This window comes from Antechinus flavipes, chromosome 4, assembly GCF_016432865.1.
Source record: "Antechinus flavipes isolate AdamAnt ecotype Samford, QLD, Australia chromosome 4, AdamAnt_v2, whole genome shotgun sequence".
Taxonomy (NCBI): domain Eukaryota; kingdom Metazoa; phylum Chordata; class Mammalia; order Dasyuromorphia; family Dasyuridae; genus Antechinus; species Antechinus flavipes.
Window position 1 is genome coordinate 349445311 of NC_067401.1, and position 17977 is coordinate 349463287.

Below are 17977 nucleotides of genomic sequence, written 5' to 3' on the forward strand. Positions count from 1 at the left end.
GGGTGTCTAGAATACAAATCCTATCAGGAAGTTGACCTCTACATCAGTATGGTGAGAAAGAGGAATGGGAATTACAGCATTTATCAAGCTTAAGACAGGGATTTTTATACTTGGTAGGAAATGTATACTACTATATGGAAGGAACATGACAAAAAGATATAAAAAGGAGGGTTAACTGATTTCCTCGGTAGGTTTAGGGAGTCCTGTGATAACACTAGGGTCTGAAGGAAGTCTGAAGGACAGCAGCAACGGCAGCATAGAAGATAATTATTTGCCCAATATAGTCAAAAGAAAGTAGATTTTCCAAATCTGTGTCATGCAGTTTATTAGTCTCAGCTGACTTTGATTAAAAAAATGATAACTTAGGAGCATCTAAAGCATGCTTTGCCAAATATGTTCTTAAAATAATTGGGACAAAATATGAAATTTGATCACTGTAAGGGATGTAATTATAATGAGATTAAAAAAAACAAACTAGCCTGAATTTGTCCAAGTAAATGCTATCATTAAAGTTGTCACCTTGGGAAAAAAATAAACATACTTTAATTTTCATGATTTTATTCAAAATGATTTAGAGTTATTTTCAAAATATCTTCAAAAAGACAGACATACATATACCATTGGTCTTGTATTTTAATGTTTGGGGAAATTCTCATAACATATAGGGTGCTTGAAAAGGTGAATGAGGTTCAAGGTACTCTAGGAGTCTATGTCCAGTCAAAATTACAGCTCATGAACCTCAACAATAAGTTAGCTTTTACTAGCCAATCAGAAGAAGACATAATTAGTTCAAAACAAAGTCATTTAATGAGTATACAATATACTAAAAAAAAAAAAGCAATGGAACATTTTAAATTAAGAGGATAGTCTCCCACAAATCCAAATTCATTAAATATTCCTTAAACATGTACTGTGTATCAGGAACTGTGCTAAATGCTTGGGATATAATTAATAAAGAAAAAGACACTCCTGCTCTCAAAAAGCTTACAATCTAAAGGGAAAAATAATATGTAGAAGGAAGGAGATGGGGGAGCAGGGAGAGAGAGAATGGGATACGACAAGGTACATGTGTGGAGTTTTGTGAAATTGAAACCAGCCAGAGCAGCAGGTGCAAAGAATAGTGAATTCTTTGCTTCTCTCCATTGGTTGTTGTCTCTACTGTTCTTTGTCTCCATCTCTACTTCTCTGTGTCTTTCCCTCTCTCTCCCTCTCTGTTTCTGTTTTTGTCTTTTCTCCCATTCCTCCTATCATAAATGTTAGTCTATTGAGTGTGATACTTCACTAAAATTGTAATTGCTGTTGGACCTTGTTTCCTGCTAAAAATATCTAACCTTCAATTCAAGTCTATTTGCCATCTATCTTAGCTCCAATCTTCCTGGATATAGTGAATAGAAAATCTCTCTTTGATAAAGGTGGGCTAATAGTCCTTTAGTTATAGATGGAGGCTGTGAATCATCACAGATAGAAAATAAAATCCAGGCTAAATAAATTTTTTCTTTTAAGCCTTGTTTCTAAGTCTGAGATCTGAGTATTTTGTTGCTGACAGCTACCTGACTTTAAGTTAGAAATTCCCAAGGCATATTTTCTCTGGCTTTACCTACAAATGAATTTGAGTCAGAACAAAAAGTAGGCAAAGGGGGTAAGCTCATTAGCTTGACCTACTGGTCCTTGTTATTATGTACATACGCCAATAGCAGAAATCCTTTTCTTTGATGCTATATTTTGGGCTGCAAACCACTTGTTTCCATTATCATCATCATCATTATTATTATTTTTATTAACACTATCCTTGGATCTTAAATGGTTTCATATATTTTGTTCTAAATTGATTTTTACTTTTCCCAAAAATCAAACAGCCCTCAAATGATGAGATTTATTACCATTTAGGGTATTAAGTGAAATATACTATAGGTTCATACTGGAAGATAAAACGTTAATATCTTTTTGTTGTAGGGGAGAGATAGAGACTCAATATCATCTGATTGAGAACTTTATGAACTATTTGTTTTATGTAATTATAGATAGATGATAGAAGAAAGTATGGCACATGGCTTTATCAATAGAAATAGCACCTTTCTATCGTCGCACATGACTTTTCATCTTAGCCTCTTAAATTTATGTTGCTCTGCTAGGCAAAACCAGAAATTAAATATATAGTTGCTTAATTTCTATCTGGAGTTTTGTGGTAAGCTAGAAACATGGGGTTCAAGGGGAAGGCTTATCTTGAGTAATAACTGGATTTCAATAGCAAAACAATATAAAAAAAAGAAATTAAAGTGGTTTATTTTAGAATATTAGTTATTTATTTTCACATAACCTTACTTTTATAACATCAATTCCTTTCCACTGAGGCTGTGATTGTTACTAAGTTGGCTTTTATTCTAGGTTTTAAAGTCATTTCTTTAAAACTCTACATCCAATATATGCTTTAAAAAAATAAAAAAAACAACTATTCAGCAGAGATATCTTTAGCAGACCCCATGTATATTTGTATGGGTTTCTTATTTTTTTAAATAAAAAATACTAGTTTAACATGGACTGTTATGATTTCTGTATGCCAAATCCACAGCTCCAACTGACTGCATATTTTTGCCTTAAACAACTCCATAACCATTGAATAAAAGTATGCATAATTTGGAAAATGCAAACTTCTTGGATCATCCGAACCTAGGAAACCCATGTGTTCTCAATTGTGCATGTGTATGTTTCTCCTTAAGTGAAAAAAAAAGGTCTTTCTTAAATGAGATGTGAATGACTTTATTGAGAGTTTTGAAAGGAAAACGATTGCACTGTCAAACAGGCTTTTCTTTTCTCTCTGTTTAATCATATTGAAATTAAGAAATCTCTGTAGTGCACAAGTAAGGACAAAGTAGTTCTTAGCTATATAGAATTATGATTTGGTCACAGAGCTATTTCTGTTGTTTGAATACATATAATTTGACTTTTGGTTTATTTACCAGTTTCAAATTTGATTTTTGATTTGTCCTAGAGTTAATTAGGGCAGTGAGATGGCCTCATGGATGGCGTGTCAGGCCTGGAATCAGGAATGTTTCTAGGACTATACTATAGAATTCTTAAAGTCAGAAGACTTTAGGATCATTGACAAATAGATTGTTAGAATAATAGTATTCCTAAGGTCTGGGAGCCTCAGGATTACTGCTATATTTCTTCTAGAATCTGCACTATCAATAATATCAATAATATGATATCAAGAATATTAAAATAATCAATAACCCAATGCTATGCTGTTTCCTTCAGGCCTTTTCCATAGCTTCTTTCTTGGAATTACTGGTCTTCCTTTCAGTCCCAGAAGTTTAAGCTGTGTCTCAGGGAAATTTAGTCAGTCTGCTCCCAGGCTTTCAAATCAGACATCCTCCCAGAGGCCTCCAGATGTTGTAATGTTAGTTCCACATAGGAAGCCAGCTTTTGTGAATTTCTCACTCTTAATCCTGCCTACAAATAGGTCATATGAGTTGAATCATTTCTGATTTGAAACCCCACTTTTCATATTTATTGGCAGAAATTAAGATATGATTCAAGTGATATGTAATAGTTCTTATGAAAAGAAATTTAAATATCTCAATGGTGATAGCATGAATTCTTAAAATTAAATTTATTTTCATTGATAACTAGGCTAATAAAGCAACTATAGCATTTTTAAAAAATTAGAAGTGTATACACACACATATATGAATATATAAATGGAGATATACATTATATTTATATATATTGGGATTTGCATAGATTCCAATATCATAAAACACAAAGAAATCCTTGACTTAAAATTGAGGGAAATTTTAAGAGAAGTAACCAATTTATAAATTTAATTGACTGATATTTATCTGATATCTATTATATGCCCAACCAAATGTTATCTGTCTCTTGAGGAGAATTGAGAATGGGATAAAATTAATAAGTATTGCTTGCTTTGCTCCTAGGAAGGAACAATTTCTCCAGTGATATTTCCTTAAAAATTGGCCATCACAAGTGTAACTCTCATAGAAATAGAAAGAAAAGCATGTGGGTTGGAAGAGGGTAGGATTTACTTCCCCTAGCATTTCTGCTAAGCAGAATTAAGACTGAAACAAATTGACAGAAATTATTCTTTCTCTACTCAGTCTCTGGTTTTAGATTTGGCCAGTTAGGAGAATATTAAATGAGAAAGTAAATGTAAATCAGATTATACTTAGATTGACTATGCCTGCTACATTTCTGCAACTGAATTAACCCTTCCCCTTAGTCCTTTTGAAGAAGTCAAGAATACCATGGGAGAATTTCCTCCACCTCTTTCTCCCTCCAATACGAACCTGTATTGGAGGTACCAGAAAGGTATTTTAATTCAGGACAAGTTTGTAATACAAGTAGTCAGAGTGTTTCTCTTCTCTTTCTACCCCTTCCATACAAAACTCTCCTGAGGAAAGAAGCTGATTTGATCAGTTAGATAGTATTGAGTGTTAGCATTAAGGAACTTTAGAAATAATCTCTTTCAACCTTCTTATATTAAAAAGATGATTGAAGTCTAGGGAGAAGTGACACATAATTAATGAATGGCTCCATCAGGAAAGACTCAGCTTGCTAAATTTCCAGGTTATTGTCAGTCTTCCATCCAATGCTCCCCCGCTCCCAATTATATTTTGCTGTCTACATTTTCTTGATGTGATCAGAGAAATTAATTATTTTTCTCCCTCAGTAAAATATTCCAGTGCATGACAATATTTTCATGTTTAATCTAAACCTTCCATTATTATATTTTGGTTATTTCCTCTATTTCTGCTCATGATTAAAATGAACTTCTACTAATCTTTACCCATTAAATGGCTGCTCACGTATTAGCTGATATAATAAACTTTTTATACTTACCACCATTGGAACTATGGGACAGACAAAATAGACAGTTGCCTAAAGCACAGTACATGTGAGGGTACCACTGTGAACATTATTCATAATACATTTTACAATTATACCTATTTTTAATACTAAAGAATTCTACTCTCTGTGGCACATGGGTATTTATTTTTTAATAAATCAAGTGTTCCAGTTAAAGTTGAAGTTCTGTGGTAAATAACACATTGATTTCAACATAGCAGACACTTTATAAATCTTTATTGGGTTGAAATAGGGTACAACTTTCAAAGAGTGAAGTTCAGAGCAGAAGTGGGACATACAAATGCCTTGTTTCAACCCTGGTGCCTGGTGCATCATAGGCTTTCATCATAGGTCTTCTTTTTCTTTAATCCATTTTGTATATCTCCTCTAATCCTTTCCAAGTTCTTCACAACTTTTTTTTAATTGTGGAACTCAACCACTTTTGAGTGCAAGTCAGGGTTTACTATGGAATGATGGTAGTTAAGAATTTTGAATTGGTGAAAGCCAATTCAACTCAGAAAATACATATCTTAAGTGACTCATTCAACATCTGGCTCTAGAAATAATGTACTCTCTCCCAATAATCATAGAATCACAGAATTTCAGAGCTGGAAGTGACCTTAAATTTGCCTGTTTTTCTTTCCTGATTTCTTTTTGGTGTGAAACCTTCATTCATGAACATTAATGACATTTGGAACACTTAGTCACATTTGTGTTGCAGTATGTGTTAGCTGTATTGTTTTTCAAAATTATTTGAAAACAATTTTGAGGGAATCACAGCAGTAATATTTATTATTGGGAAGTAACTTTTTTTTACATAAATGTTTGTTATTTTTAGATTATAAATATTGTCCAGCAAATAAAATAAAATAAATTTCTTTACATTTTAGATATTATTTTAAAGTACAAGCAAAAAATCCCTATGGTTATGGACCTATGAGTCCTTCAGTCTCTTTTGTTACGGAATCAGGTACGTATTATCATAAGTTTTGGATTTTCCTTTCTCTTTTTAAAATTATTTATTGATTTAATGTTTTAAAATCATCTACATTTCTTAATGTAGTCTTTTTTTCCTCTTAATAACTGTTTTATTTTTTAAAAAGTAAGATAAAGGGGAGCTTCATATAAAAATCTAACATTGTTTTCAATGTTCTACGATAGTCCTCTACTTCTGCAAAGAAATAAGAGAAATGGCTTCTTATATCTCTTATTTAGAATTAAGTTTGATCATCTCACGGTATTCAGTTTCTATTATTTTGTTGTTGTTTCCATTGTTGTAGTCATTGTGTATATAATTTCCCTAGTCTTACTTATTCCACTTTGTATGAGTTCATATTCATCATACTCATTTTTTCTCATGGTCCATTACATTCATGTATCACAACTTAATTAACTATACCCCCAATCAATGGGTATAATCAAATATATGATCAAATGGGAAAAATCAGCCCTTTTCCATATTATAAAAAGAATCCCTAATAATAAGTACAATTAAGTGAGAAACAAAACAAAACAAAAGTGTTAGCCTTAGCAAAATCACTTCTGATTTTTCTTTTTTGAAAAAAAAAAGGTGTCATTTTTTTTCTTTTCATTGTACTAATGGTATTAAGAAAAGTTTCCATATCAGTTTCCTGAGAAATGAAAAGGTTAAATTCTGTAGTGGGGGAATCTATTTTTCAACAGCATGGGAATAAGTTTGAAAGTATCTGTGAAAGATTTAGCTCCAAAGTTTAAAAATTTGTTTCTAATTCTGAACAGCTGAAGAATATAAAAGTAATTTGGCTTAAGAGGCATCCAATACACAATTGTTTACTCAAAAGTAAATTTTATCTTCTTTATAAAAACAAAACAAAAATATAACAACTCACCAGAATTTGTCTGGATTTACTTAACATTAATAGTGTAATTAAGATATTATTTAAGCTGAAAATGTACAAAATGAGCTAATTTCTTCCAATTGACTCATGTTTATTGGGGTAGCATCCTTAACCTTTGCAGACATTGACACAGAGAATAACCATGTGCTAGTCATCCCTGTCAAAGACACAATGCTGTGTAGATCATGTCTGGCTCTATCCCAATAAATCAATTCTTATGTTCTTTTTTTAACAAATGTTCTTCATTCTGCAACGAGATGGATTACTAAGGCAGTTATAATATTCTACCACACATGTGGCTACATGACACGCACAAGTAAAAGAATGTCAAACAAGTAAATCTCCAGCAAAAATATCACCTCTATCAGGATGATTTGTGTAGTTAGCACATTACATAATTGTAGACTCATTACAAAAAATTTGTCCCTGGAAGATAATTTCTTAAAGCCAGTGAAATAAATGTGAACTAAATCAAAGCTTAAATAGGTGTAATATCTCAGGGAAGAACTTTGGCTTCAGAAATGTTTTCACATGCTTCATGTTAACAATTTTTAGAGTAATTATTTCCACTTACAAATGGGAAAGATGAAGAGAATTGTTATTCATCAGAATTATCTTCGGAAAGTTGGCAAATTATCTGAGGATAACATTTCTGGATACAAGGTGGAAATTTGACCCTTATTAGGTTAACTGCTCTAAGATCACCCCAAAGCCAGGCAATTCAAGATTAATAAGCTAGTAAATGAAAGTCTAAAAATCTCTATTGGAACTTGAGTAGTAAGTAGTACATATGTTAAGGTTAGGGCTTAAAATACTACTTTTAAAAAGACAAACTCCTAAGAAACACCCTCACACATGAATCTTCTTTGTCTTGACTCCAAACCATTGCATCAGTTTTTGTGGTGGTGATTATGTCTTACCCACAATCTCGCATGTCTGAATTATCTAGTTGGATTACATATAAACCAGATTAGCTGAATTTCTCCAATTCCTGTTACCTTATTGAAACAATTAGTGACTTATAGTGAGGTAAAAACATGAACATAATCATCATAATATCCTCATATATTGGCTCAACTTAAGGTTATCTAAATCTGTAAATTCATGATATCTTAGTTTTAGGAAATGTTACAATCTATGTTATATAAATCTCAGCATCAAATCTGGAAACGTATTCCTTTTAACTTTTTTTTTTAACCACTTGAGAGTTTTTCCAGGATCCACCAGAAATCGGAATGTTGATGATTATTGGTGCTTGAATACTTAAGTAAGATACATTGTGAGGTTATTTTTTAAATAGCTTAAACAGCCCTCAGAATTTGTTACTTCCATTCTAAGTCAGGAGCTAGCAACCAGAGTAAATATGATTAAGTAGGGATGAAATTACATACTTTTCCTTTCATGGAAAGAAGTGGATGGCATGAGAAAGGAGTCTCTCATAGAAAACCTTAAGAAAATGTGAATGTAAAGGAACATTAATTAACGAACATCCAAAATAGCATTGACTAATACTGTAGGCACCCTTGGCTCAAAAATACCAGAAATCCATCAGTATAGGTTAATTCAATCCTTTTGTATCATCATCTGCAATAAAAAAAAATTTCAGGAAATGAGTTTGTTACTAACAAGGTTGTGAATTTTAAAGAGAGCATTACTCTCAGATAAATGATTTGAATATAAGTATTGTAGAAAACTTTTGTGGTTTGCCAAATAATCTGTATTTTCCTTTTCTGAATTTCTATGGAGTCTAAGCATACTCCATGTAATACAATATAGATTGAAGGACAGCAAATACATTCTGTCATGTGGATAGTAAATAGATGAAGTAAGACAAGTTAATAAATTCTAATTTATTTTATTTCTTACAGACAATCCACTGCTTGTTGTAAGACCTCCAGGTAAGTTACATTCCATGACAAATGACCCAAAGATGTGCCTCTGATTAAATTGAATCCAGAAATAAATAGATATTTGCTTATATGTTATGCCACTCAAACATGTGACTAATAGGGCAATGCTAAATTTCTATTCAACATGTTCTAGATTATCCAATAATTAAAATTCACCTTCTCAACTAGAGAAGAGAAATGATACAGGAATTCTCATTAGTAATGAGAGAAAGTAGTAATGGAGAAAGAAGATCCAGTTATTGCAAGACTCACATTTTGAAATACAGTTTCTGATTATATTAAATTTTTTATATTCAGTATTTCTATTCATAAGCATTTTAATTATACTTTAAGTTTTGACTATATGATATTACTTTTTGCTTTCTTTTAAGACAAGTCAATTAGCTCATGTTGCTAGAAGTCAAAGTCAGTTTTATGGGTCAACCTCCCCAGAGATTATCTCTCTATATCACTATATCACATAGTCTTTCTTATTCTCAAAAAATTAACCTTTCCCTCCTACTGTCATTCTTCTATAGTTTAATTTCCTTGGGTTCAAATTGCTTTCAAATTTCCTGGAGTTCACTGTTAAAGTACATATACTCCTAAGAAATACTGAGTCTTATCATGAGACAGCAACCTCCTGAGAAATAGACTCATGGGGGAAGTCTGAGGAAGTCTTGGGTGCCTCTGGAATTCTCTAAGCAGAGGCTGAATGACCACTGTCTGGTATGATGGAGAAGATTCTTGTTCAGGTGACCTCTAGAGGTTCCTTCCAACTAGGAGGTTTTGCAAAGGATTTCATAATAGGAGGATTAGGACAATATCACAGTTTTATCCAAGCTCCAAAGCTCTGCTTCCACCAAAGTCATGCTCCAAAATTTCTGGCAGAGAACAAATGCTTTTAGCAGAGGTTTGTCCAAACTAGAAAGGTTCCAAGTATAATCACTAACTACTCTATATTGGTCTTCCTACGACTAGTTGGGCTAAGTGCAAAGGGCATAATTAGCACAAGGTTGGTCACCAGGTGATGGGTTTTTTGATTACTCCAAGGCATAAAAATCACTTCTTAGTCATAGAAGAATTGGGATCTTTGCTGTCAGAAGAATATCAATAAAATAATAGATTTTTTTAAAGAAAGCATTTAGTTGAATCCATATGGGTCTTGTTAGTTCCTCTTTAACTTATGTCCTGATCAATTAATAGTGAATTGAATGAATGAGAGATGCATGATAGAGAGAAAAAAATGCTAGATTTGGAATCAAATACAACCTATGTGACCTTGGAGAATTCACTTAATTTTATAGGGTCTCATTTTCTTTATTTTTAAAATGAAAGGTTCAGAGTGGATGACTTCTAAAGTTTCTTTCCAGCTCTAAACCTATGAGTAATATTGCCTAAATTGGCAAAATAAATTTCAATTGCAAATTCATAGCCATCAATTTTTAAAAAGTATGAGGATTTTTTAAAATTCAGGTAATAATTTATAACCATAATTTAACAGTTATAAAAAGATGACAGACTAAAATTATAAAGGAATTATAAACATTTCACACTGTTTTCCATTTAATTGTTTAGGCTAAGTATTCTTTTAATGACATATGATTTAATAGATACATAATAAGAAGGAATCAAGATAATGTAAAAAGGAAGTGAATTTTTCTTCTTGTTAAAAAAAAAAAGAAAGAATCAATCAAAGTGTCTTGTAGGCAACCTATGCTGTGAAATACTAAAACTGAACCAGAATACCTTTTATCACCTTTTGTATTATAAAGGCGGGGAGCCCATTTGGATTCCATTTGCTTTCAAACGTGATCCTAGCTACACAGAGTGCCATGGGAGACAATATGTGAAGCGCACATGGTACCGAAAATTTGTGGGAGTTGTTCTTTGTAATTCACTAAGGTATAAGATCTACCTAAGTGATAACTTAAAAGGTAAGTTATCTGGGATATTGCTTTTGATTGACACCTAATTAAATCATTTAGATTAAAAGATGTGCTGACTCAAAAGTATCAAAGTTATCTGAACTATATTCTGGCCCTGACTTAAGTCCAGAGCAGCAAAGCATGTGCTGCTTCTTAGGAATGTATATTGGGAGAATCCCCTTCCCCATTCCTCTCAAATGACACAGTAAAAAAAGCATCTTATATGGGATCAAAAAATGAGTTTGGATCCAAACTTACTAACTTTTACTGCTAAACAAATTTCAAGAATTTCATAGATGTACAAAAGCCCATTTTCTCTGTTAATAAGACTTTATATTTATGAACTACTTTATACTTGAGAAAATGCTTTTATAATAGACTCTCTGTCTGCTTTCACTTCCCCTTACCTTTAATTTCTACTATCTTTGTTGTGGTAGTAGAAATACTCTGAAGCCAGAAACACTCCAGCTCAAATATTTAATTTACTCTGTCACTTAGAACCCCCATGGACTCATTGATCTCTAAAGTTTCCCCTCCCACGTTTTGGTAATCAGTCATCCTTTGTGTAAGCTACAAATGCTCATAATGAAGTGATGTGGTTGTGTTTTTATGGAGTGTATGATCTTTTCAGATACTTTCTACAGCATTGGAGATAGTTGGGGGAGAGGTGAGGACCATTGTCAGTTTGTAGATTCACACTTGGATGGAAGAACAGGTCCTCAGTCATATGTAGAAGCTCTGCCAACTGTTCAAGGTAAGATGAGTAACAGACATATTTGTGCTCCCCAATTGACATTTAAGTGACTTTTTGCCTACAAAAGAAGCAACATGGGTTTGGAGGGAAGGAGTAGAAGGAGGACCAAAATTTGGGTATGGAATTCTATATGGCTCTTGGAATTGTCAATTAAAGCATGTGCAGTGTTGTGGCATTTCAGGAAACTTATTGGGTTAAATAAAGGCTTCTCGATACTTTATCCAAAATCAAAACAACGCCAAATTAAGGGCTTGTTGTGTGTACACCACTGCTAAATTTTATGTAGTATGTACACATAAAGTATGGTCTCTGCCCTCAAAGAGATTTCAGTCAATCTGGAATGAGAAGATAAAAAGACATGAAAAGTCAAATATCAAAGATTTAAATGATACTTCAAGACAATAATGGAAAATTATTGTAACTTGTGCAGATACTAACTGCTATTTGAATTTAGAAGAAGGAGAGCATTTTATGCTATGGTTGCCAGGGAAGGCTATACAGAGGAAGTGAACTTTGAAATGAGTCTCTGAAGAATGGGTAGTATTGGACTCAGTAGAAAGAAGTAGAGAAAACGCAATGCTTTTAGAAAGGCAGGAACATAAGCAGATAGGTGGTCAAATTTTGTTACATCTCCACATAAATATAGAGATATTTGGAATTGGAATTGGAATTGGAATTGAAAGACTATAAGGCAAAGGAAATTTTAAACTGTATTATTTCATTCATGGGAGAAGAAAAAAGACATTAAATATATGGGAAATCTGCCTTCTTTATTGCATTGAGGAGGCATTTGCTGAACAAAAAGATCGTTGGGATAATTACTGAATATGTACCAATCAGTGTTCTTCTGAAAGAAGATATTTCACATTTCTTTTTTTTCCCCCCTCAAATACTAATGTTGCATTTTCTCTTTATCTTCCTGCTTTCTTTCCTTTCATCTTATCTATTTTTTTCCTTAATCATTCCAGGTTATCATCGCCAGTATCGTCAAGAGCCTGTAGAATTTGGCCGAATTGGTTTTGGAACGCCCTACTATTATGTTGGATGGTATGAGTGCGGTGTCTCCATTCCAGGAAAATGGTAACCCTATCACCACTGCAAGTCTAGCCCATACCTCTCAGACCTGTTAAACTACTTTTACCAGGAGACTATGAGGACTTGGGAAGAAAATAAAGACAGCAGTAGAGAAACTCCTAAGTCCAGGTGCTCAGAAGACCAAAATCCTATGTACTTCTCACACTTAAATATGGGAGTCTGCTTCATTACTTGACCTGGGACTGAAAACAGGATTTGCGTTTGATATTCAAATTCCACTTTGCTTCTCTGTTGTATGTGTGTGTTTTTTAAAAGTCAACACAACCCAAAGAAATAATAAATAAGCAACTGAAATGGATTGCACTTTTCCTCGGTGAGACTTTCAAACTTTACTAAGCACAAAATTTGGACGTTTCATGTATCTCAAAGGAACGACCTAAGCATGCTGTGCTTGCTTAATGGAATGCTAAATAATTTTCCATTGTTATTAATGGAATTCTCTATAACTGGCAGAGGTTTAAGCTTCAGAGGTTTTTTTTTTTTAATTCAGCAATGTTGAGCTACTAAAAATACACACTCAAGGCAATATAGTCTACATAAGCCATGCTCTGTGAGCTTGCCTCACTGCTGGACTAATGCACCAAATAACATTGTAAATTCACAAGGTATATATGTGTATGTGTTTGTATGTTTATATATATGCATATATATGTGTATATATATGTCTGCAAGAATATCACATAGAATTCTCATTTTTCATGTCTTCTAGATAAATATTTCTGAATTTTTGTGCAAAAGGTGCTGTTTATTAACAAGTCTTTTAAAAAATTTCCTTGGAAAATGTATTGTGAAAAATATAACAACTGTGGAAAGAATTGTTCCTTTTGCAAACATGTTAACCATCACGAAGTCATCTGCACGAGTAGTGTTTCAAAGATTCATCTTAATTTCTGATCCCAAACTAAATGTCTCACTTCAGTTTGTTTTCTTATTTTTTTCATTTGTGTTCCCTTGATATTTTACTCTTGAATCTGAGGCTTTTTGTTTCTCTGTGCTACAGCATGAGTTCTTTTTAAAGATACATTAATAATTTTTAACTTAAAAAACCCCATGTACTTGTGAATGTGCTCATTTCATCATCATCTTTCATAAATATATATATATATTCATTTAATCAGGATAGATTCCAGGAACACCCTACTAGAGATTTCTTTCCAGGTTGACATAAATATTGTATCAGAAAGATTCAATGGGCAAAGGGAAGCACTTCTTAGAATCTCTAAGCTCCATATTTATATGTCACAGTGGTCTAAAGATATTCCATTCTTCTTCCTTTCCACATCCAACTTGTATAAAACTTTTGTGCAACCTCTAATTAGTTATTTTCATTATACCTATATTTTTCCCTTCAAAGAGATTTCATTTTAGATGTAGAACTATATTTTTAGGTGCAGCCAATTTGGGACCAATAGGATGAACTGATAGCATAATAAACCCAAGTCCTTAAGTAAAATAATAAGCATTTTCATCGGTAATGATGTGGATTATAGAATCTCAACAAATGACTATGATCAAGTGAAATCTAGCACATCCATAAGGTTTTAGTTTTGAAAACAAAGCTTGTTGAGAGTATTGGAGAATTTGGCAGTTTCTATGTTTCAAAGCTTAATAGTGGCAGTGAAACCCTAAAGAGCAATGAAAATAAAAATAGCTCACATTTATATAGTATCTGAAAGTTTACAAAGTTCATTGTATAAATATGGTCTAATGTAGATGGCCCATTTTTAACTGAATGAAGGATTAAATCTGTGTGTCTTATGTTTTCCTGAAATGCTATTTCCCAATTTTAATATTAAGCAACAATAGATAAGATGCAAGTCTGGGAAAATAAGAGAGTATTACTATCTAGAAAAGTATAAGCTGATGGGACATTCATATGACCTTAATAATGTAATTTAGAGACTGAAGAGACTTTTAAAGTTTTTTTTTTTAATCTTTATAAGATGGAAAGGAAATGATTTAAAAACTAAAGTAACTACAATGATAGCTAAAAGAAGCATTTCATTTAGGTGAATATTTAAATACCTTCAAGTATTTTACTTTACAATACCAAGACAAATAATAGGATCTTTAGGAAACAATGAAGTTTTCCAAACAAGCTTATAACATAGTTTCTTTTAGGAAAAAACTACAAACGTAATTGTCCAGTTTTTTAGTATCCAGTAGTCTGATGCTAGAAAATGGCCAGGAATGGATCTTGCTATAGTTTCTTGAATTAAAGGAGGATCCAAGAGTAAACTTCTTAACAATATGTTCTGGGATTCAAATTACTCATTCTGACTTATACTTGATGAGATGACTTCTGTACTGATCTCAAATTCTTGAATTGAATTATGACTTTCTTTGGTGAAGAGGCAGAAGGAGTGTGTAGGAGAAATATTCCCAGCACAGATTCAGAAATAGTGTGTTAATTTGGCCCCTTGAATACTCTAAAGACCTCAAATTTATAGGGATGACCTGAACCTGAAGGGTAAACTATCTATTTGCTCTTATCATTCATTTTTTTTTCATTCATTCAACAAACTTTTATAACACACCTAATATATGTAAAGCTCTGTGCTGGTAACTGAGGATACAAAATTATATATTATATAAATCTTGCTCTTAAAATATTTGTTAATGGTAAGAAAAATAGGTTAAAATCACTGTGTCATAAAACAGAATGAAATAAAGCACCAAGGAGATGTTCAAGCTATGAAAAATCTGAGAAGGGAAAAGAACAAGCATTTATTAAATACCAGAGCCATGGGCTTTTTAGTTGTTTATACCATGCTAGGCATAGTGGTAAGTGTTTTACAAGTTTTATCTCATTTGATCCTCACAACAATCCTGGGAGGTGGGTATTATTAATATCCTTATTTTACAGTTGAAGAAACTGAGGCAGACAGAGCTTAAGCCCAACATCCCACACTTAATTGATGTCTGAGGCCATTTTTAAAATGGTCTTCCAGTCCCCATCTCAGTGCTTTATCCACTGCTCTATCTTATTGCCATGATATGAATACTTGAGGTTAAGTGGGTAAAAAGAGGTTGTCAAAGACGATTTCATGAAAAACATTTTAGGTCTTAAAAGAAGGGCATGGTTTCAATACATAAAGATAAATGGGGAGAGCAGAAGAGAGAGGCAAAGAAGCATGTGGGAATGGTATGAACAAAGGCCTTGTAGATGGGGGTGGGGAACAGAGACTCCTTTTTGGGTCTTTCTATACTCATTTACCCAGACACCATTCTTTTCAAATCTGAGGCAATATGTATTTTGGGGAAGGAAAAATGAACAGTTGATGGATACTTAGTTTCCTGTCTTGGGTAGAATTTTAGTAAATGCTTGTATAAAAACTTCAATTTGCTGATACTGAGACTAAACTGAATCCAAATACACAGAGATCTTTTGACCAACCTTGTCTTTCAAAGGAACAAAAATAATTATCCCATTACTACTATGTGAGTGAGATTTGATCAGTTTCAGGGCAAGATGAATCCTGGAGTTGAAAAGAGAATTTTCTTTTTCTTAAAAATAATAACTTAAACCATTAAAATCCAAGGATTACAGTGATGATCACTTTCTTTTCCTGGAGGCTCTCTTTTTTTGCATTTGTTTCACCTCCTGTGTTTCTTGCTATTTCTTCCCAATTTCCTTTTCTTGATCATTATCCACCACTTATACATGTTACACTGTCTTAGACCCTTTTCTTTCACTACACCTTTTCTCTTGGTGATCTCATCATTGCCTCCTGGATTTTGTTAAGGACCATGCTTAAGTGTGAAGGGGCAGGTCCAGTTTCTGAAAACCTCCACAGCTGTGAATCATAACACACTTGAAGGAATTGCAAGTCAGTCTTTACTGACGCAGATGTTGCTTGTGAATTGAGAATAAAATAAATCAGAGCAAGAGGGAGGAGGAGGGAGGTCAGAGATTGTAGCTTCTCTCAGTCTCCTTGTATCGTTATCATTCTCTCACCTGAAGGGATTTATTCTGCCGGTCAGAATTAGACCCCCAGCAGCCACTAGCCAGTGGCTCCCATAACAGAGTTTAATTATTATCTATATACACGTAACTTCCAGATCTAAAAATCCAGCCCTAATCTATCTTTTAGATTTCCTATTGGACATTATCAATGAGATATATCATAGACATCTCATTCAGTAAGTGATCAGGCATTTACTAAGCTCTCATTTTGTGCTAGGTACCATTCTAAACACTTGCTGTTTGCTCTTCATTTTCAGAGGATCAGTGACCTCACAAGGTAATGCCTTAACTTAGGTGTGAATTGGATTTAAGTGAGGCAAATTTGTACAAAGTTGTCAGCTTTACTCTCTCTTCCTGAGTCAGTGGCAAGACAAAAGTCAAGGTGACTAGTGATAGCCTGGGATGTAATGGATGACCTTGACATCTTTGAAGTCTAATCAAGCTCCAAGTGCTCTGCAGTGCCTGCTTCAGCTACCTACATGGATGTTGGAACAAATGTTCTCATCAGTCCATTCTGTTGTGGAAAATCTTCACATGCTTGGGGTAGACATCCCCAAAACTCCCCAATGGGTTTATGGTCTGTTGATTACCCTCAACTTGGTTTAGTCTGTCTGCTGAAACGGTTTATTGGGGTTTGGCTACTGCACATGCTACAGCTTCTTGGGTTCATAAATGAGAGTTGAGTGCCAAGTGGATACCGAAAGTTGATGAGTAACTCTGGAAAGGGCTTACCAAGCCCTCATACTAGAAGTGCTAGTCACTTGGATACTCCATACACTGCTCTAAGCACTAGAGATACAAAGAAAGCCAAAAATAAGGTCTGCACCCTCAATGGAACTCAACGTAGATCAGAAGACCACATGTTAGATATGCTATAGAGGAGATTCATGCATAAGTTGGACTAGATTGCCACTAGAATATATTCCAACTCTCATATTGTAAAGTTTATTTTCTAAAATTTATTTATTTATCCTAAGAATTAGTGAGAAGCCAATGCAATTTCTTATTCCCTCCCTTGTATCTTTTGTTTCTCTTTCTACAATCTTGCTCCATTCTATTCCCCAAGCTCTGCCCTATACCGGCTATTGTACCTATAAATACTTTAGATGAACATGTCTGGGCTTAAGGAATGGTAAAGGAAAGAAAACTGTCAAATTATTATATATTTTCTAAAATCCCTTTCTAAATAGCATCTCCTTGTACCACTTAATTTGATCTTTGTTTACCAGTTTTGAGGTACTAAGTCATCTCTTTTTGGCTAAGAATCTTGCATGCTTGTGATGTCACAGAATATCACAGTATTTAGAAAAGTTAATATCTTTCATTAATCTATTAGCTAAAGAGATGATTTTAGCTCTTACCCAGATGTATTTATAATATAAACCCCCTTTTTTGACTATTGTCTTGCAATAACTATCTTAGTCATGACCTTCAGTTAGAGTAGGAATATAATGGATCTGGAGAAAAATCAGTTCAGAATGGGTTCCGCAATTTTAAGACTTGAGGATGAAATATAAAATAGATGGGACATTAATTCACTGTTGAGGGAATTATGAACTGTGTGAACTGATCCAACCATTTTGGAAAGCAATCTGGAATTA

At 33.4% G+C, this 17977-nt stretch overlaps 1 protein-coding gene across 1 annotated transcript in view; it reads left to right on the forward strand.

Moving 5' to 3' along the window:
- The window catches only part of FNDC1 (fibronectin type III domain containing 1), a 117630-nt gene extending 104170 nt beyond the window's left edge, over positions 1-13460 (forward strand). The window contains 5 exon segments of the mRNA XM_051996746.1: positions 5757-5836; positions 8612-8641; positions 10408-10569; positions 11192-11314; positions 12283-13460. Of these exon segments, the coding sequence (XP_051852706.1) occupies positions 5757-5836; positions 8612-8641; positions 10408-10569; positions 11192-11314; positions 12283-12398 (511 nt within the window). The 3' untranslated portion in view covers positions 12399-13460.
- The last annotated feature ends 4517 nt before the right edge of the window (positions 13461-17977 follow it).